At 31.9% G+C, this 17,278-nt stretch overlaps 1 protein-coding gene across 4 annotated transcripts in view; it reads right to left on the reverse strand.

Moving 5' to 3' along the window:
* Positions 1 to 6,038: 6,038 nt before the first annotated feature.
* Nudt9 (nudix hydrolase 9) overlaps positions 6,039 to 17,278 on the reverse strand; it is a 30,660-nt gene continuing 19,420 nt past the window's right edge. For 2 of the 4 annotated variants that reach the window (XM_046457580.2, XM_046457577.2), the window contains exons 5-8: positions 15,221 to 15,332; positions 13,474 to 13,620; positions 12,119 to 12,203; positions 6,039 to 8,878 (exon numbers count right to left, since the gene is read on the reverse strand). In XM_046457580.2, coding sequence (XP_046313536.1) covers positions 8,700 to 8,878; positions 12,119 to 12,203; positions 13,474 to 13,620; positions 15,221 to 15,332 — 523 coding nt within the window. In that variant the 3' untranslated portion in view covers positions 6,039 to 8,699. Of the gene's footprint in view, positions 8,879 to 8,908; positions 9,563 to 12,118; positions 12,204 to 13,473; positions 13,621 to 15,220; positions 15,333 to 17,278 lie in introns of those variants that run through there. The other 2 variants (XM_046457578.2, XM_046457579.2) reach the window with 2 other exon arrangements.

Raw genomic sequence — 17,278 nt, forward strand, 5'->3', positions numbered from 1 at the left:
CTCATACTCCCTTTGCTTTGAACTTAAAAATGCTGAAAACTGGGCTAGAGACATAGCTTAGTTGAACAAAGCCCTGGGTTCAATCCCCAGCACCACAAAAAAAAAAAAAAAAAAAAAATGCTGAAAACTAGAGAACACTATTTATTTCAAAGATTTTACGGCACATACTGTGCAACTAATCTTAAAAAAAAAAAAAAACGTAAATAAAAGCATTAGATATAAGTTTAAAGGTAAAAAGTATTCCAGTGTTCTAAATCACTGGATAAAATTAATTCAAGTTTTCCCTATTAGACATTCAACTACTTCTATTTCAGAGGTGAAGCATTATACATCACTGACAGGTATAATGCTCAATGGTGGGTTGTTACCTGTTCTCTTTTAAAATCAAATCTCTTTTTAATGGGTCATTTACTGCCTTTTGCTGCCTTACCTTATTGCTCTTGTTGTTTTACAAGCTTGAACAATCTGGAGGAAGTTCCAGTGCACAGGTAAACTTTGTATTTTCAAATGACACATTCATCATTTTAAATGTTTTCAACTGTCAGAATTACTCACATTATATTTCTTTTCATAGAGATTTAACTTTTTCCCACTACAAGTATCACCGTTTTTCCCTCAGATCCTATTTCCACAACCTCCACAACTGCCCCTGGTAAGCATAGGTTTGGGAATCTCAAATTGATTAGTCGGATGATGGTTATGAAACTTTCTGAATTTTCATATGGAATGAGGTCGCCAGGCATCAGCTATTCATACTTCTCTCCCTGAATATCTGTGGTGGGGTGTGACAAGGGATGAACAAATTTCCCCCAAATCAACAACCTCCTCCAGAGTCCTTCTACGCCTATCATCAAAAAGATATTATCTGAACTGATTACTTCATGACACGTGTAGTTGGTCTTGAGGAAGAGAACACTAACGTCTATGACATCCATTCTTTTGTTTTTACTAAATCACCTTTGCTGCTTTCTTTTCTCTAAAGTTTTCCCCAGCTTTCTACAACTCTTTATCAAAGGTCAAACAATAAAACTAATTCTATTCTTGTTGGGGTTTCTCCAATCTCTCCTAATATATTTTATAACATCTTTTCAATAAAGGCTGGAAGAACACTAAACATAGTTTCCTTTAGTCTACATATAACTTTTATAGACAGACAACATTCATCAGCTAACACTAAGTGTCTACTACATAATAGGGTTAATGGTGAATGCTAGAAACTTAAAAAGCATTAGATAAGTTCATAATCTGATGAGGAAGAGATATGAAAAATGAAATGAAAAATACAACACCATTTGATAAGTGCTCCTACACAAATAAAAAGCTAAATCAGGCCACAAGTCAGACTTCACAAAGGAGTTAGCATCTGGGCCAGGGCTCAAAGAATAAGGAGTGGGCAGCATTTTGAGTAGAACAGTAAGTGCAGGGCCACAGACCTGAAAAGCACAAGGCAATTTGGGGGAGGAATGATTAATACAATGAGGCTGCAACACAAGTTGTGACCATGTTAAAGTTGGACAGTATTTAAGAAATGATGTTGGGCTGCGGATATGGCTCAAGCGGTAGCACACTCCGCTGGCATGCGTGCGGCCCGGGTTCAATCCTCAGCACCACATACAAACAAAGATGTTGTGTCCGCTGAAAACTAAAAAATATAAATATTAAAAATTCTCTCTCTCTCTCTCTCTCTCTCTCTCTCTCTCTTTTTAAAAAAAAAAGAAATGATGTTCAGAAAAGTTCAAACACATTTTAAAATAGCATCTTGTCTAATTTATTGTCTGATCCTCTAAATATTTTTAAAATATATAACTTTCTTAATTTAGTTTTATATTTAAGTGTAGAAAAACACTTCCCCTTATATTTAATTTCAAAAGGTTTCAACTTTAAATAGGCTTTGGAAATTTGTGGCTAAAGCTGTCCTCAATGGAACATTTCTTTCCCTTTAACATTTTCACATATTGAATTCTACCTGCTTAATTTCTGGGTACTTGTATTTATTATTAATTGATAATTATTCTAATTATTTTGTCTCTAATAGGAGCTAAATACATTGTTTCCTTTATCTGGCTGAAATTCAGTTAATTTGTTTTTAAGTTGGTGTAAAAGCCTAAAGTATTAGTTTTTTATTATAATTTAGTAGCCACCATTAACATCTTTTTTTTTTTTTTTTTTTTTTGGTACTGGGGATTGAACTTAGGGGCATTCAACCACTGTGCCACATCCCCAGACCTATTTTATATTTTATTTAGAGACAGAGTCTCACTGAGTTGCCTAGTACCTCCCCGTTGCTGTGGCTGGCTTTGGACTCTCAATCTCAAGCCTCTCAAGCTTCTGGGTTTACAGGCATGCTACCACACATGGCTTAACATCTTTTTTGGTGTGTCTGTGTTTAGTCAAATTGGATTTATTCCTATTTGATTCACTGTTAAACAATAGTATTATTCAGGATATCAAAAAATTAAAATTACTATCAATATTACTTAAAATGCAATGATAAATTCACTATGGTTTCCTTTCCTGGCCCATTAACATCTTATATTTTAAATTATGTAATTATATGTGGCAACAAAAAGGAATCAATGGTATCTGAAATAGAAACTCTTCCTACCACCAGAGGGCAGAACAGTATTTAAAAGTAAGCAAGTAAAGAAATCCCACTGGAATTCGCAAGAACTATCAACACTGATTCAAAAGACAGATTGCCAGGCTTTAGCTTTGACTGATAAAGCAAAATGACCATACCTCTTGAAAGAAAAATAAATCAGAGAGAATCATGTGCTTCCTAAGGAAAGTGTCTTGTATACTGATATGCCCAGTCCTAGACACAAAGTTAATTGCTCAGTACACATGTCAAGCATGGATAGATGGACAGATAGTTGGAAGGTTAAATGAATAGTTGTGAGAAAAAAAGCCCAAAGGAAATGTTTGTGGTCTGTTTTGTTCATAATTCATTTCTTCCCCTTCTTTAGAGTCCAATTCTTTTTCATTATAATCCAAACCAGGTAATTATACCTAAAACTTTAAGAAAATATTTAAATGAATACAAAATACAAACTTGAAAATTCTCTAGAATTTTAATTAGAGAGGAATTTTATACCAAGAATTAATGATTAGCATTCTCTTTGGGGACTACTAGTTATTGATACTTTGTCTTAACAAAATACCAATTGTTAAATTTTGAACAACTTAATATATAAATCTCAAACCTAAAACCTGATACATTCAGTGATTGTATGGAATAAACCTGGGGACCAGTAGAAAAATTTGAAGGCAAATTGTTCTAGAGATGCCAGCTCTAGGTCTGCTCTTTAACACTTTGGAATAATCAGGCTCCTCTCAGCCTTACCTTATTCTCAAAGACAAGAGAGTAAAAATAGATCTTTTATGAAATACATTGTGCCTCTGAAGTTATGCTTACATTTGACATTCATGGGGAGAGGGGATACTTATTGAAATGTATCTGTCCTTGAAGCCTTTGAACTATATTTAGGGTTATGTTCATGGTATATAAGGTTTATTTAAATTTTACTTTAATGGGACTTCACTGAAGTACTGATAATTATATGACTGATTTAGAAAAAAAAAGTTATATATTTTATAGTATATTAATTCCAATTTTTAAAATTATACTCTTCTTAAAATTACAGAAAATAACATTATTATAGTTTCTTTCATAATGTTAATGCAAAAGTGTAGTATTTTTTCTCAACCTAGTAAGCATAGGTTTAATGATCTTCAAAAAAGAAATTCCAGGCTGGAGTCATGGCTCCATGGTAGAATGCTTGCCCAGCATATGTGAGGCCCTGAGATCCATCCTCAGCATGGCATATAAATAAATAAAAGACCCACTGGACTAGAGCTGTAGCTTAGTGGCAGAGTGCTTGCCTAGCATGCGTGAAGCACTGGGTTGGATCCTCAGCACCACATAAAAATAAATAAAATAAAGGCATTCTGTCCATCTACAACTACAAAAAAAAAAAAAAAAATTTTAAAAAGATTCATTGACAACTAAAAAACATTTTTAAAAAAACTTATAAAAAAGGAAACTGGGAAACTGTGGCTCAGAGGAAGAGTGCTTGCTTAGCATGCGTGGGGCACTGGATTCGATCCTCAGCACCACATAAAAATAAAAATATTGTGTATACCTATAACTAAAAAATAAATATTATATGTTTGGAATCCACAAAAGAAAATATGGACTACATATATCCAGAAATAGGTTTGAGAAAGAGGTACCAAGGGGGAGATACTTTAAAAATATTAGTAAATATGAATCTTAATGATATAATTCTTAAATGCATTCTAAAAAGCATGTTTTCATTTACCAAGCTAATATAAAATTATAACAGAAAAAAGTTAAAATGCTGAATTATCAACTCCTAGATTATTTCGTATTTCCTTTATTCTAGGTCCTGACACCTAATGAATTCATAATGGTAAATACATTTTGCCTTGTTAACCTATAAGTCTATAAATATATTATATTCAAAATACTGCATAAAATGAGCCAATTCATCCTGAAAATTACTCTTATTAGTCCAATTCATGTAGATACAAAATAAAGCACAGCTGTTAAATTCAAACCCAAAAAACAATCTTAATGCCTGAGAACAATTATATATTCACTTATTCAATTCAACCCAACTATACATCAATGAAATAATTTCTTCTGTGATTGCCAAGAGTGAGAGTCAAACATAATGAATAGAGTTACAAGACAGAAGAAAATATTTCTGTAAATTAAAGAAATGTAAATCTTGGTATTGATTCTTCATTTTAAAATCTTACATTATGTAAATAAAATCATAAGTAACAAAGTGGAATTTTCAATAAAACCATTTTCATATACAAAATAGTCTAATTTATACATGTACTACATTAAAATTAAAAATAAACCTACTGATAGTCCTGACATTGATTTTTCTTCTTTCTCAGTTGATCACCTCCACTTTGAACCAACTGGGGGTAAGTATTTTTAGGCTACTATAAACTACAAATTTAATGAATGGACTAAAGATAATAGCTTAATTTTTTTATCTTATTTTTAGGGCTTCCTTGGGGTAAGATTTTATTTCTACTTATAAAATAAGTGGCAATGTCAAGAAAGGTAAGAATAATGCCTCTGAACTATAAAAACACATGGCAGAATAACCCACTTCATCTACCCAATTAGAATTCATTAGTTATAAACTCAGTGTCCTCCAAGACTTTTAGATCAAAATTTCTGCATGTCACATCTCCTTAATGCAAGAGCCATCAGCTTGCTGGATGAAAAGGCTACAAACTTTAGGACATCTGCTTTGACTCTCTCTCAAGCAAGTTTGCTTTCATTTAAAACATACAGTAAAAAAAAAAAAAAAAAAAAAAAAAAAAAAAGTAGGAACAAAAAAATATATATTCCTTTTCAAAATAATTGAATATAATTAAAATTATATACATATGTATTTTTTAATCTACCTTGAAGAAGCTGATGAATCAAAATATTTTCAACTTCAATATTGAGAAAGAAATTGGATTTTTACCCAACAGTTTCCCTTCCTAATCAGTTTCAATGCCCTTAAGTATTAATTTAGTATGTTTTTACCACTTCAAGTATTTCTCTAAGGTCATCAGAGGCCAAACGGGAAAAATAAAGTTCCATGTTGTAGACAAGACAGTTCAGAGTTCAATTTATCAGCACTAAAGTACAGTAGAATCACGTTATTTTCCACTCCCAACCAACAGAGTCACTTCAATATTAACACATGAGCAATAAAATAACCATAAAATGGGAGACAGGTGATAACAATATTTTCATATAACTATAATCTGTATTTTCTATTTCAACAGAAATAATCCTGTCACCATTATGCCAGAAGTTATACATGGTTAGTAAAATCTCCAAATATTTTTCTATTTGCAGACCACCGTTACATATTTCTAAATATTTTTGTTAAGTGTTTTATCACCTTGAGATTGTGTCCATGTTGGTAAATTCATAGTATGATGAAATCAACCATAAACAAGACCAACCTAATGACAAAGGACTTCTTCAAAGGATATATTTTTAAATTAGTTTATTTGTTAAAACTCCTGAAATATTTGAGAAAACAATAGCCACCAGAAGTCCTAAGCATAATTTACACTTCTAAACAAGAGTAGCCTCTAAAACTGCTAGAATTTTCAAATTCTCTCCATAGCTACCCAGTGTCTAGCTTTTAAGATAATTACAACCTTAAGTAAACTTAGCATACACTTCTATTTGAGTTGGAAATTCTTTCAAAAGCTCAAGAATGTCTGCTGGCAAGACAAATACTGATATCTTAGATTAAGATATCACCAAATAAATTGTCTTTGGTCCAAAATTATACAAACAATTTCAACAATGCTGGCTTAATCAGGTGTGGCCCTTAAATTTCAAGTCATAAACTATGCATTATTTTGGCTAACATGAGTATCATTTATGTAACATACTTTTCCTATCTGCATCCTTAAAGTGACAAATCACAATACTCATAACCTGAGTAGGGTTAATATGTAATAGAAACGAGAACAGATACTGGAACTAGGTAGATCAGAATTCAAGCTCTATCCCTTACTGAATAAAACCTTAGGCAATCTTTCAAAGTCTCAATTTCTTCATCTGTAAAATGGAATGGAACAGTCCTGTGACTTCACAGGATTGTTGTGAGGATTAAGTAATAATGATATAGATATTCGGTAAATGGGATCTATTATTGCTACTTACTTTATTCAGTCTCTAAAAGAAAAAAATATTAATTATCTCTAAGACATTAGGAAAGTAAATATGAAGGGGACATTATCTAGCAATAGAGATGCAGATGTTCCTCCAGGAAGGTCTTAAACTAACATTTTAATCTGTTTTTTCTTAATTATAGATGGTGCTGGATATTTACAATTATCACAAGACTATCTGCATTTATCTTATCTATAGTTGGTAGTGGTTTAATCATTTTTTATACTCTGTCAATGTTCTAATGAAAACTCTAAAATACCACAACGAATGTTATCTATAGACCTATCTGCTTCAGTCATACTTCAAATAAAACTTCAACACAAACTAATATCTTTATTATTTCAGTTCAAATATACCAAAATTATTAAAAAATAAGTAAATGTTATTTTCACAAAATTTCTCAAACTTTCTTGAGAGCTTTCATTAGTCATTTCAATTTCAAAGAATTCTATTTATTGCCAGGAAGAAGCAATTTCTTCCTGTCAAACAGTAAAAGTAGAAGCCAGCTCTTTCATGCTGGGAGAAAGTCATTCAAATGGGGGTGATCAATGCACAGGATCCTATGGACCAGGATTTCATGGATTTTAAAAGAATAATATCATAATAAGCCTCATAATATAACTCTTCCAGAGGAGACCAAGGTATCCTGAAATCAAACACTGCAACATTTCTTTGCAAAACTTACAGTTACACTAAGAAGAGAAATGTCTCTTTCCAGATCAGTTCGGGTTTATCACCAAAAAAGTCATGACATCAAATCAACAACAATCAAGACAAAAAAAAAAAAAAAATCCCACCATTTTGTTTTATCTTAGCCCTAATCTTGCTCTCTAGCTATGAGAGTAAGCCTGGTTACCCTTTTCAAATATCTGTAGAAAAGTACCATGTCTCTTTCCACAAACTTCCTTTTCTTTAGGTGTCCCATCTATAATCTAACTGGAAGGAAGAAGGAATTCTGACAGTCCATACTGCAGGTTGTCAGGAGTCAATATCACAGGACTTTCCAATAGAAATCCTTAGCCTGAGTGTGACAGATATGTCCACTGGGACAGGCAGTGCTCTTTTTCTTTCCTCTTCCCTGCTTCCAAAAGACCCTAATACACCAACCCTATCCTTCCTCTATGATTTACACTGACCACATGTCTCTCAAAAATTAAGTTCAATCCTTAACATTCCCTACCTCATAAAAAGTACTCTAACTTACAACAACCTCTCTGTCCCTGCCTTTTTACATCCATCTCTAATTCATTTGTGACATACAATAGTTATAGTAGAGTGAAATCTCCATAAATTTCTAATCCCCTAGGCATATTTTTAAAATTCAGAATTTCTGAAAAATGAGAATATGAGCTCTTATTCATCAGTCTTGATCTTTATTGACAAGATAACTGAAATTTCCTTATAAAATGGATGACTCAAAGACAAAAATACAGTTTCCACTTTTGAAGTCAGCTTCAACAAAATCATATGAAGCAAAATGTGAAGCAAAATAATTTAAATAAAAATCAGATTAGACATTAAACTATACAACCAATGGCAGTACTCCTCCAAAAGAAGTTGGATGTGGCACAAACATCCTTCAAATCTCAGTTTAGAGGGAGGAAAAGAACTAACGAACAAGAATTAGATGGAAAAAGCAGAAGTTACAGCTGATGGGAAATTTATCTTTGTTCTAACTACAACTCTTCAAGAGCATCAGTTATTAAACTTGGTTTAAGCCATGCTTATAGAATGCATACAAAATATAACTATTTCTAATCTTTTTGATCAGAAAGGTGGAAATTCTATTTTATGATATTTACTCATATTATTCTGATGCAAAAACCTTCTAAATACAAACATTTTGAAAGTGAATAAAATTACTTCCTAGTGAGCTACGCTGCCTTTTTACAGCATGAGTTCTGTCACTGCCTTCTTTTCAGTGCATGTTCCTTTGCTTGCCTCTGGCTTACACGGAGACCACAAGCTATGACCCATTGCAGTCAGCTTCAGAGTCCTCACTCCAGTGTGCATCTCGTTTCTCTGTCACAAGTTTGATGAATTGGGAGTGGCTGGCATAAAGCTTGAGTTTATCACTGATGTCCACCCATTTCACTTTTCCAGCATCATCTCCAGCTTCTAGGGCAAGATTGTCCATTATCTCACCTGGTTACCAAAGAAAAACCATCACCAAAAAAAAGGAATTCATTTATTTATTTCTTTTTCCCAGCATAACTACATCTCCAAGTATTCTTAGTAAAAATAATCATAAATCATTACTGTATCAGTGGCCAAGAAATTTAAAAATTAAAATATTCCAAGTTGCCTATATTTTAATTAAGTTACTAAATTTCAGGTTGAGCACCAAAAAGAAAGATTTTTCTCTTTAAAAAATTAAGAATAGTATACTTATCAAAGAGAACATATCAAATGAGTACAAAACCTTACATCAAAAAAAAATTCCTGAGGGATTAGACACACACAAAAATAAATAAATAAATAAATAAATAAATAAATAAATAAATAAATAAATACAGGCTTAAGCAGACTTTTCTAAGCATGACAAAAAACTACAACAGAAAATATTTATATTTATACAAGCATAAATATATTTATTAAAATATCTCTATAATTATTAAAAAATTAAAATAAACATTCTCGGTCATTTTTAGGAATATAAATGGCATATTTCTATAGAACAATTTGGTAATGTTTATCAGGTATTTTTAGAAAGCAAATGCTTCTTTATAAGTATTCAACCAATAAATATCAGAGTGTCTGTGTACCAAACATTAAACTAGGCACTGAATGTACAATAACAATCCACCAATTCCTCTATGAAGAATTTATCTAAAAGAAAAAAAAACAGCCTGTTAAAGCATTTCCTCTTTACGTCATTTATTTTTTAAATAACTTTCAATTAACTTTACCTATATAATAAGTACTTGTAATAAAATAATAAAGCTAGTGTTTAAAAGAAAGAACTATTATTATATTTTAGCAGATTCCTAAATACCAATGCTGAAATGATAGCTCTATGTGCATCTTCATTATAACTGCAACATCCAACCATCCACAGAGAAAGAGAACTAAAAAGTAAACCTGAATCCAAAAATTAAAGCATCAAATTATCTAAATAATAACTCTCTACATCAAGTTTCTTATTAGAATTAATAATGTCTGAAAGGTTCTTTTACTCACCCCTATGGTCACTTAATAAATTATACAAAACAAATTTTTAAAAATTTAAAGGGAGATGATCTGACATTTAGACTTCAGGAGTCATAATTCCTACCTTAACAAGAAAAAAAGCTGAACTGAAAATTAACAATTCTTCTTATATCCAACAGAGGGCAGAGTCCTTCCCCCTCTTCAGAGGAAAATCCCCTCTAGTTTCCAGAAAGGGGAAATGAAAGTAACCATTTTGAAATACTCCCACAGTATATTGCCCTTATAGAAAATTATTTTACCAAGGCTTAACCAACCTTGGAGAAGGGAAATACCCAATTCCAGAGCTCTCTGTCTCCTTGTCTGACCTAAGAATGGGAGAAGGAGGAAGAGAAGCCTAGAAGCACTTGTAAAGGTCACAGGCCAAGGGCACAGGCTCACTAAAAGGCTGAGACCCAAACACTGGATTCTATCCCTAAACTTACTATAACAGGAGAATACAACTGAAGAGCATATCTCAGACCTTATTAAGAAGTCTCTAAGGCAACCCTAAAACAACAGAGTAGGTTAAAAAAATTTTTAAAAAAAAAAACAAAAAACAAGGACACTAGAGGAAATTTTAGTCTCTGACTCTTATTATAGCTTTAGCAATAAATACAACTATCCTGGCCAGATAAAAACAAAACTTCACACTAAAGTCCTATTTGCCTTAATTTGTTTTACCAGATAAATTGTGTCCAGCTTTTAAAATACACTGCAGGTATGCTAAAAAGTCAAAAACACAGTCTGAAGAGACAAAGTAAGCAATAGGACACTCAGATATCTATTTTGGAAGAATTCTTTTTTTTTTTTTAAATGGATAAAAGGAAGTGAAGTGAAAACAATGAACAACATATAAACTATGTAATCAACCTTTTTGGAAGATTAGTTATTATTTTTAACCACTCCCACCAAAACAAAATAACAAATTTGTCCGTATTTCCATTGTATAAACCTGCCTCTAAGTTCTATTTGTATATTTCTTCTCAGTTCTTAATACCAGAAGGATGAATTCTTTTTTACTATCTTAAAGTAGAAGAATAGAAATAGTGCCAGAAGTTTTCCCCAAGTTCAACAAGCAAAAGCACAGAGAAGTCACAGATCTTCTAATTCTAGTCTGTTTTATAAATGAATAAACTGAGTCCAAGGGGAAAACTGATTTGCACATGACTACACAGCTCAGAGAAGAGCCATGAGTAGAACATTCAGTTCTCTGATACAGTGTCCTCACTCCATTATGCTACAGATAAATATCAAATACTCAGGAAATCATCCAGTTTGGCAATCAAATGTGTTTCAAGAGAAGATATTCAATGTGTAAATTTAAAATAATAATTAATTTTTAAGATAGCAAATTTCATCTCTTTTTATAACACATTTGATTCTCCCAAATAAATTCTAAAATCCACAGACTAGAAAAAAGCATTCATTTTAAATTTTTTCAGTATTTGTAACCTTTCTGATATTGTTTTGTGCTTTAAAAATGCATGCTTATTATTAAAATATTTCAAACACTAAGACAAATATAAATCTCAACTCCTTTATTATTGCCCTACTCTCCCACCCAAATTCCTAGTTGCTTTTATTTTTATCTTATACACAAATGGATATATATTATACAAATAATAGGACAACCTTTAAAAATACATCGTTTTAGCCCATAAATTCAACCTTAATTTCATATGCTACCAATAGTTACTGGTGAATAACACTTTTGAAGTTTTGTTCTATGTAGTCTTTTAATGCCAATAACTTTGCTTTCATATAAATATAGTCCTAAAATCAATAGTTCATTGTCCTGGGGCCAGGGCTGTGACTCAGTTGTAGAGCACTTGCCTAGCATGCATGAGGCACTGGGTTCGATCCCCAGCACCACATAAAAATAAACAAATAAGGGCTGGGGATGTGACTCAAGCGGTAGCGCGCTCGTCTGGCATGCATGCGGCCCAGGTTCCATCCTCAGCACCACATACAAACAAAGATGTGTGTCCGCTGATAACTAAAAAATAAATATTTTAAAAAAATAAAATAAACAAATAAAATAAAGGTATTGTGTCCATCTACAACTAAAAAATTTTTAAAAAATAGTTAATTGACCTTAAATGCTAAGATAGTCCAGCTATAACTGCCCCAGTAGGCTGCTTGACTTACCTTTATCCTCAGTTCCAATCAATCCAATAAACATGAGTATAAAATTACCTGTTTCATCATGATAGTTCACAGCTTCTGTCTCCATCCATGCATTGTCAGTGTTTCGAGGATCATCAACATATCCCTTATATATCTATTTTTAAAAGGAGGCAGATTAAAAAAAAAGTCTAGGGTGAAACGGGAATGGGTAGAACAAAAAAATGTTCAGAAGATTCACTAGATTCAGAAATGTAAACATCCTGTTGTACAACAATGGTTAAATTTTATTGCATGTATTTTACCAAAATTTTTTAAAAAGAAGAAATGTAAATATCATAGAATCTTTACTGTAGCTTTCAAACACTTCTTTTAAATTTCTCAGGAGACAATATTTTCGTTAGAGGCAGCTTTAAGGTTCAAAAAACCCTCCATATCTTAAATTTCTAATTTCAAAATGTGAAAGGGGTTGGGGACATAGCTAAATGGTAGTGCAAGTGCTTTTAGCATGTGGGAGAGCCTAGGTTTAATCACTAACATCAGGGGAAAAAACTGAAAATAGTCCTTTTGGGGGCTGGGGATATAGTTCAAGTGCTAGAGTGCTTGCCTCACATGCACAAGGCACTGGGTTCAATCCTCAACACCACAAAAAAAAAAAAAAGAGAAAGAAAAGAAAATAGTCCTTTTAATAATTTCTGTGATTATAAGTTCATAAATAGAAAGGTAGATTTTCTACTTAAACAAAGGAGATCTATAAATAAAACTAACATATTTAAGCTGTTAATACATGAAAAGATTTGGTTCTAGTCATCTAACACAAATGTGATACAAAAAAATAAATACATCAAACTGGATAACATAGACAAAAGATTAAGAAATTCTAATTCCGGAAAAAAAACAAAGTAATCCAAATGAAAGGCAATGAAAAGAAAAGAAAATTTATTCCTTTCCTTATTATTAGTGCACATATACCTTATAAGGTTTTTTTAAATTTTTTTAATTTTTTTAATTTTTTAATTTTTTAAATTAGACCTGAGATTTAAGTAGTTATCTACCTGAAAAACTCTTGTAAAATTTAAAATGTGAATGTCCTTTCAGAGAAAGGAGGATTCATGCAAACAAACAAAAAAGAGGAAAGAGGGCTGTTGGATGTATACTCAGCAGATTAAAAAAGAGCTTATCACATTTGGTCTACAGAAAAAAACTAAAAGAAATTATTATTAAATTTACCTAAAGCTATTAAAGTTTAAATAGAAATGTATTTTAAAGTGAAGATCTACAGCCTAAATTTTTTATGAATATATTTTTCAAATATACAAGGAGTTTTATTTTCTTTAGAGAAGGTACTTTTAGGTTGCAGATATATTTTAAGTCATTTTTTATTAATTCACAGGACTAAACCCCTTCTGGAAACCATCAGTTCTTACCACTAGATGTTCCTGGCTGAAGAGTTTATGCAACTGTTCCTCTATTTCTCTCTTTTCAGCACTGGATTTCTGTAAGGAATTAAGAGCTTCCTCACCAAATTCTCTTTTCAGTGTAGCACTAATCTTCTCTCCTGGATCTACCATCCCCTAAGAATCATATTATTTTTTTAAAAAAAAACAAGAAGAAGAAGAAGCAGTAATAAGCTTTGATTTATTAATGAAATATTTACTGAGGTACAACAGACCATTATTCAATCAGCCTATAATAATGGTCCTCATTCCTCTGTAATATGCTCTCCTCTAAACCATTTGTTTCTAGTAGAAGTAGCCAATAAATGTACCTTATCTATTTGGCCACAGTGATTATCCAAAGTTGGCCTATGGTAAGCCAATCAAATTCATATCCTGACACTTTCCAAACTTAAAGGAGAGAAGGCCAGAGGCAAGAAAGAATACAGCAAATAGAGTCATCCCAATTGTCCATTCCATTCCAGCAGACTGATCTCATCTCCTTGGTGTTCACAGAACACACCAGACCTACTCCCACCTGAAGGCCTTTACACCTGCTATAATTTTTGTCCAAGATGTTTTTTCATGGATGCCTACATGGTTCATTCATTCGCTTCCTTCAGATTACAAACATCACTATCTAAAATTGTGAATTCTCATACACTTCTTAGTCTCCTACTTTGCTTTAATTTCTTTCTTAATACTTAGCATTTCCTAAGGTAAAATATATTTAACTTTTATTATCTCCCTCTCTGGATGTGAGCACTATAAAACAAGGATGTTTGTTTATGTTGCTGTGTTGTACCTTCAGTGTCTAAGATACTAGTCAACAAAGAGAAAATACTCAAATTATATTGAGTAGATGAATAACTCAAAATTTTATCAGTAACCACAGTTACCTCATCAGAATGTCAAATGACAATTAAAATATAAGTTCCTATGATGAAAACATTATGACATTGTTGCATTGAGCACGAGTGAAGTCTGATGATTTGGTTCATAATAATTAGTCTAAGCTTTTATCAGAATCAGCTTAGATCTTTAATTCCATTCTACTCTTATCCTACAAAAAATTATTTCAGATAACAGTACATTTATAGAATATTTATTATATTAAATCATCTCCATTTCACAATACAGAACAAAATAGAAAACCTTCTACACACATATGATACATATATTAAAAGTCACTTCAAATATCATACTGGCATAAATTCAAACTAAGGTATACTTGGTTGACAAAAGTATATTTTTCCTAATATTATGGAAATTTTTAAACTAAAAGGAATAATAAGTAAAAAATGCTATCTTTTTTACTATGTATAAAGTATCAGAAATTAATAAATAATGCTAAAAATATTACCTTCGATTTGGAATAGTGGTTAGGATGGGAACCCACATTAGTAAGTGCCTATGCTATTTTGTAAGGTAGATATGATTACTTTTATTTTAAAGATGAGGCCTAAACTGCATGTCATCCAGTTGCAAGTAAAAAGGCCAAAACACAACCTGAGATCTACCTCTAAAGTCCACATGTTTTTACAAAAATGTTAAAATTAAACTCAGATTCTACACTTGTTATTAAAAATGCCACTTCATTACAGTGATGAAAGATGATGGAAATAGGCAGAAACTCAGGAGAAATGGAGTAGTAAAGATCCACACACAAAAACCCTGTAGGAAATAAAGTAACTAAAAAGAACTTAAAACATTAATTTGATTTAATTGCAATGCTTACCCCTGGAATTGCCCATTCTCCACAGTCTTTCCTTTTTATTGCAACAAACTGTAAGATGTGTTTCCCAGAAACAGGGTGGGTGATTTTATTTCCACTGCTATCCCTTTTCCACCTGTGAATAGTAATGAAAGATCGTAGCTCACTTAGAACAAAGACCAAGGTTATATCTCAAGCCAAGACAAAATTATAAAGATATATTTTTCTTTATAACAGAATATATTTAAATTTACCTCAAATAAATTTTATACAAGAAAAACTATTCTTTTTTTCTTTTGAAATATTCTGCATTAAGCATTGTTACAAGCAAGGACAAAAGTCTACTACACATAAAAGATACCGTGCTCTCACTGTAATGAAAATTCAGGATATTAACAGTTTTCAGTTTTTACTATTTAAAGTACTATCCAAAAAAAAATAGTTTAAGAGCAAACAGAATTGAAAGAAAGGGTTATAAACATTTATTTTTAAATACAAAGTTTTTTTTAAAAAAAATTATAGGTTGAAAAAAGAAAAAAGACCTGGCAACATTTGCATTTAAAAGTTCACCCTGAGTTATAAGAAAAGCAGAGTACCTGATACAGTTTTACTCAGTGTCTAAAGCAGTGTTTTTTCAATCTTTATGCCCTCTTTTGATTAAAAAAACAAAAACGCACTCCATTCTTTAATCTAATTTTATATTTTGAATTGAATTACATGGTCTTATAAAAAGTATCAAGGCATATTAATTTCAGAACATACTTTTTCTAACTATGATCACCTTCCCAGAGATGACAAATGTACCTCCCCCTTCCTAACCTCCACCATACTTTTTAAGAACTGTTCTGATGGTCTCTTAGGCGAAGGTAAAGATTTTAAACTTCCAATACTAACTCAAAAGAAAATCTATGATCTGATCATTTCTCTGGATGAGACTCAATAAAATATTCTAGCTTGGATATGAGTTTCCAGGTGGCTTTTTATATAACAGCTGACTATCATATCCAACCTAAAATTCTCCCCAGAAATAACTTACAGTCTATCAGTAGAGTTAAATGTGTATACATGAATAAGTTATAAGATGGTAATAATTTGTATAGGGTAAACAGAAATGAAAGAATAACTATTATAAGACAACATCTATTTTTAAGATATCAGACAGAAGAATAACATAAGCAAGAAGCAAAGCAATAAAATAAATAATGTGTTCAAGAAACTGAACATCTGTATGGGGTCTAGTACTGTGGGTATTATTGAGGGAAAAGATGGGGGATGAGGCTGAGGAAGCAGGCAAAGTGTTTACATGACAGCAGTCATAAAATTCCTCTGATTAGAGAGCCAGAAAACATTTTAAGCAGGATAAAGCAATTAAAATTTAGAATTAGAAAGCCCCCTCATTTTGACAAGAATAGTGGTTGGTTGGGAGGGAATCAAGACTAGGGGCAAGAAGACAAGTTAAAGGTTACCACAATCCATGTAAAAGATAATGAGAATGGGAAGGGAGGCAGACAGTGAAATGGAGAGAGAACAGATTTTTTTATTTTACTGAAATCTGTTTATATAACACTTATTATATATCTTATAAACAGATATAAATCTGTTTATATAACACTTATTATATACATTTAAATGCTTTAATATATTTATTTTTTTAAGCTTCAAAACAACACCATAAAGTAGTTGTATTATCTTATTTCACAGACATGGAAATGAGGCAGAGAGAAGTCAGATAACTTATCTAAGACAACAGTGTTAATAAGGGTATAAACCAAGATTTGAACCCAGGCAATCTGGTTCTAAAATCTGAGCTCTTATTATTGCTATCTATTTAACTCAAAAAAGCAGAATGAATATATTAATCAGATGAGAGGTAATAAGACAAATGACAGCTCTGTTCACTCATAAATATTTACTGGCACCTATTACAAGGAGATAGGAAAACAGATTTAACACAGAGCCCCTGCTTCACATCCAGACAGTCTGACAGCCATGGCTAGAAAGGATCAATGAAAAGCAAAAGAAAGAGATGCTGCCAGGTAAGAAGACAGGGCCAGAATGATGAAGAGCTGTCTGCCTACTATG

This window comes from Marmota monax, unplaced genomic scaffold, assembly GCF_021218885.2.
Source record: "Marmota monax isolate L192 unplaced genomic scaffold, Marmota_monax_Labrador192_F-V1.1 WCK01_AAM20220418_F8-fsc00128, whole genome shotgun sequence".
Classification (NCBI taxonomy): domain Eukaryota; kingdom Metazoa; phylum Chordata; class Mammalia; order Rodentia; family Sciuridae; genus Marmota; species Marmota monax.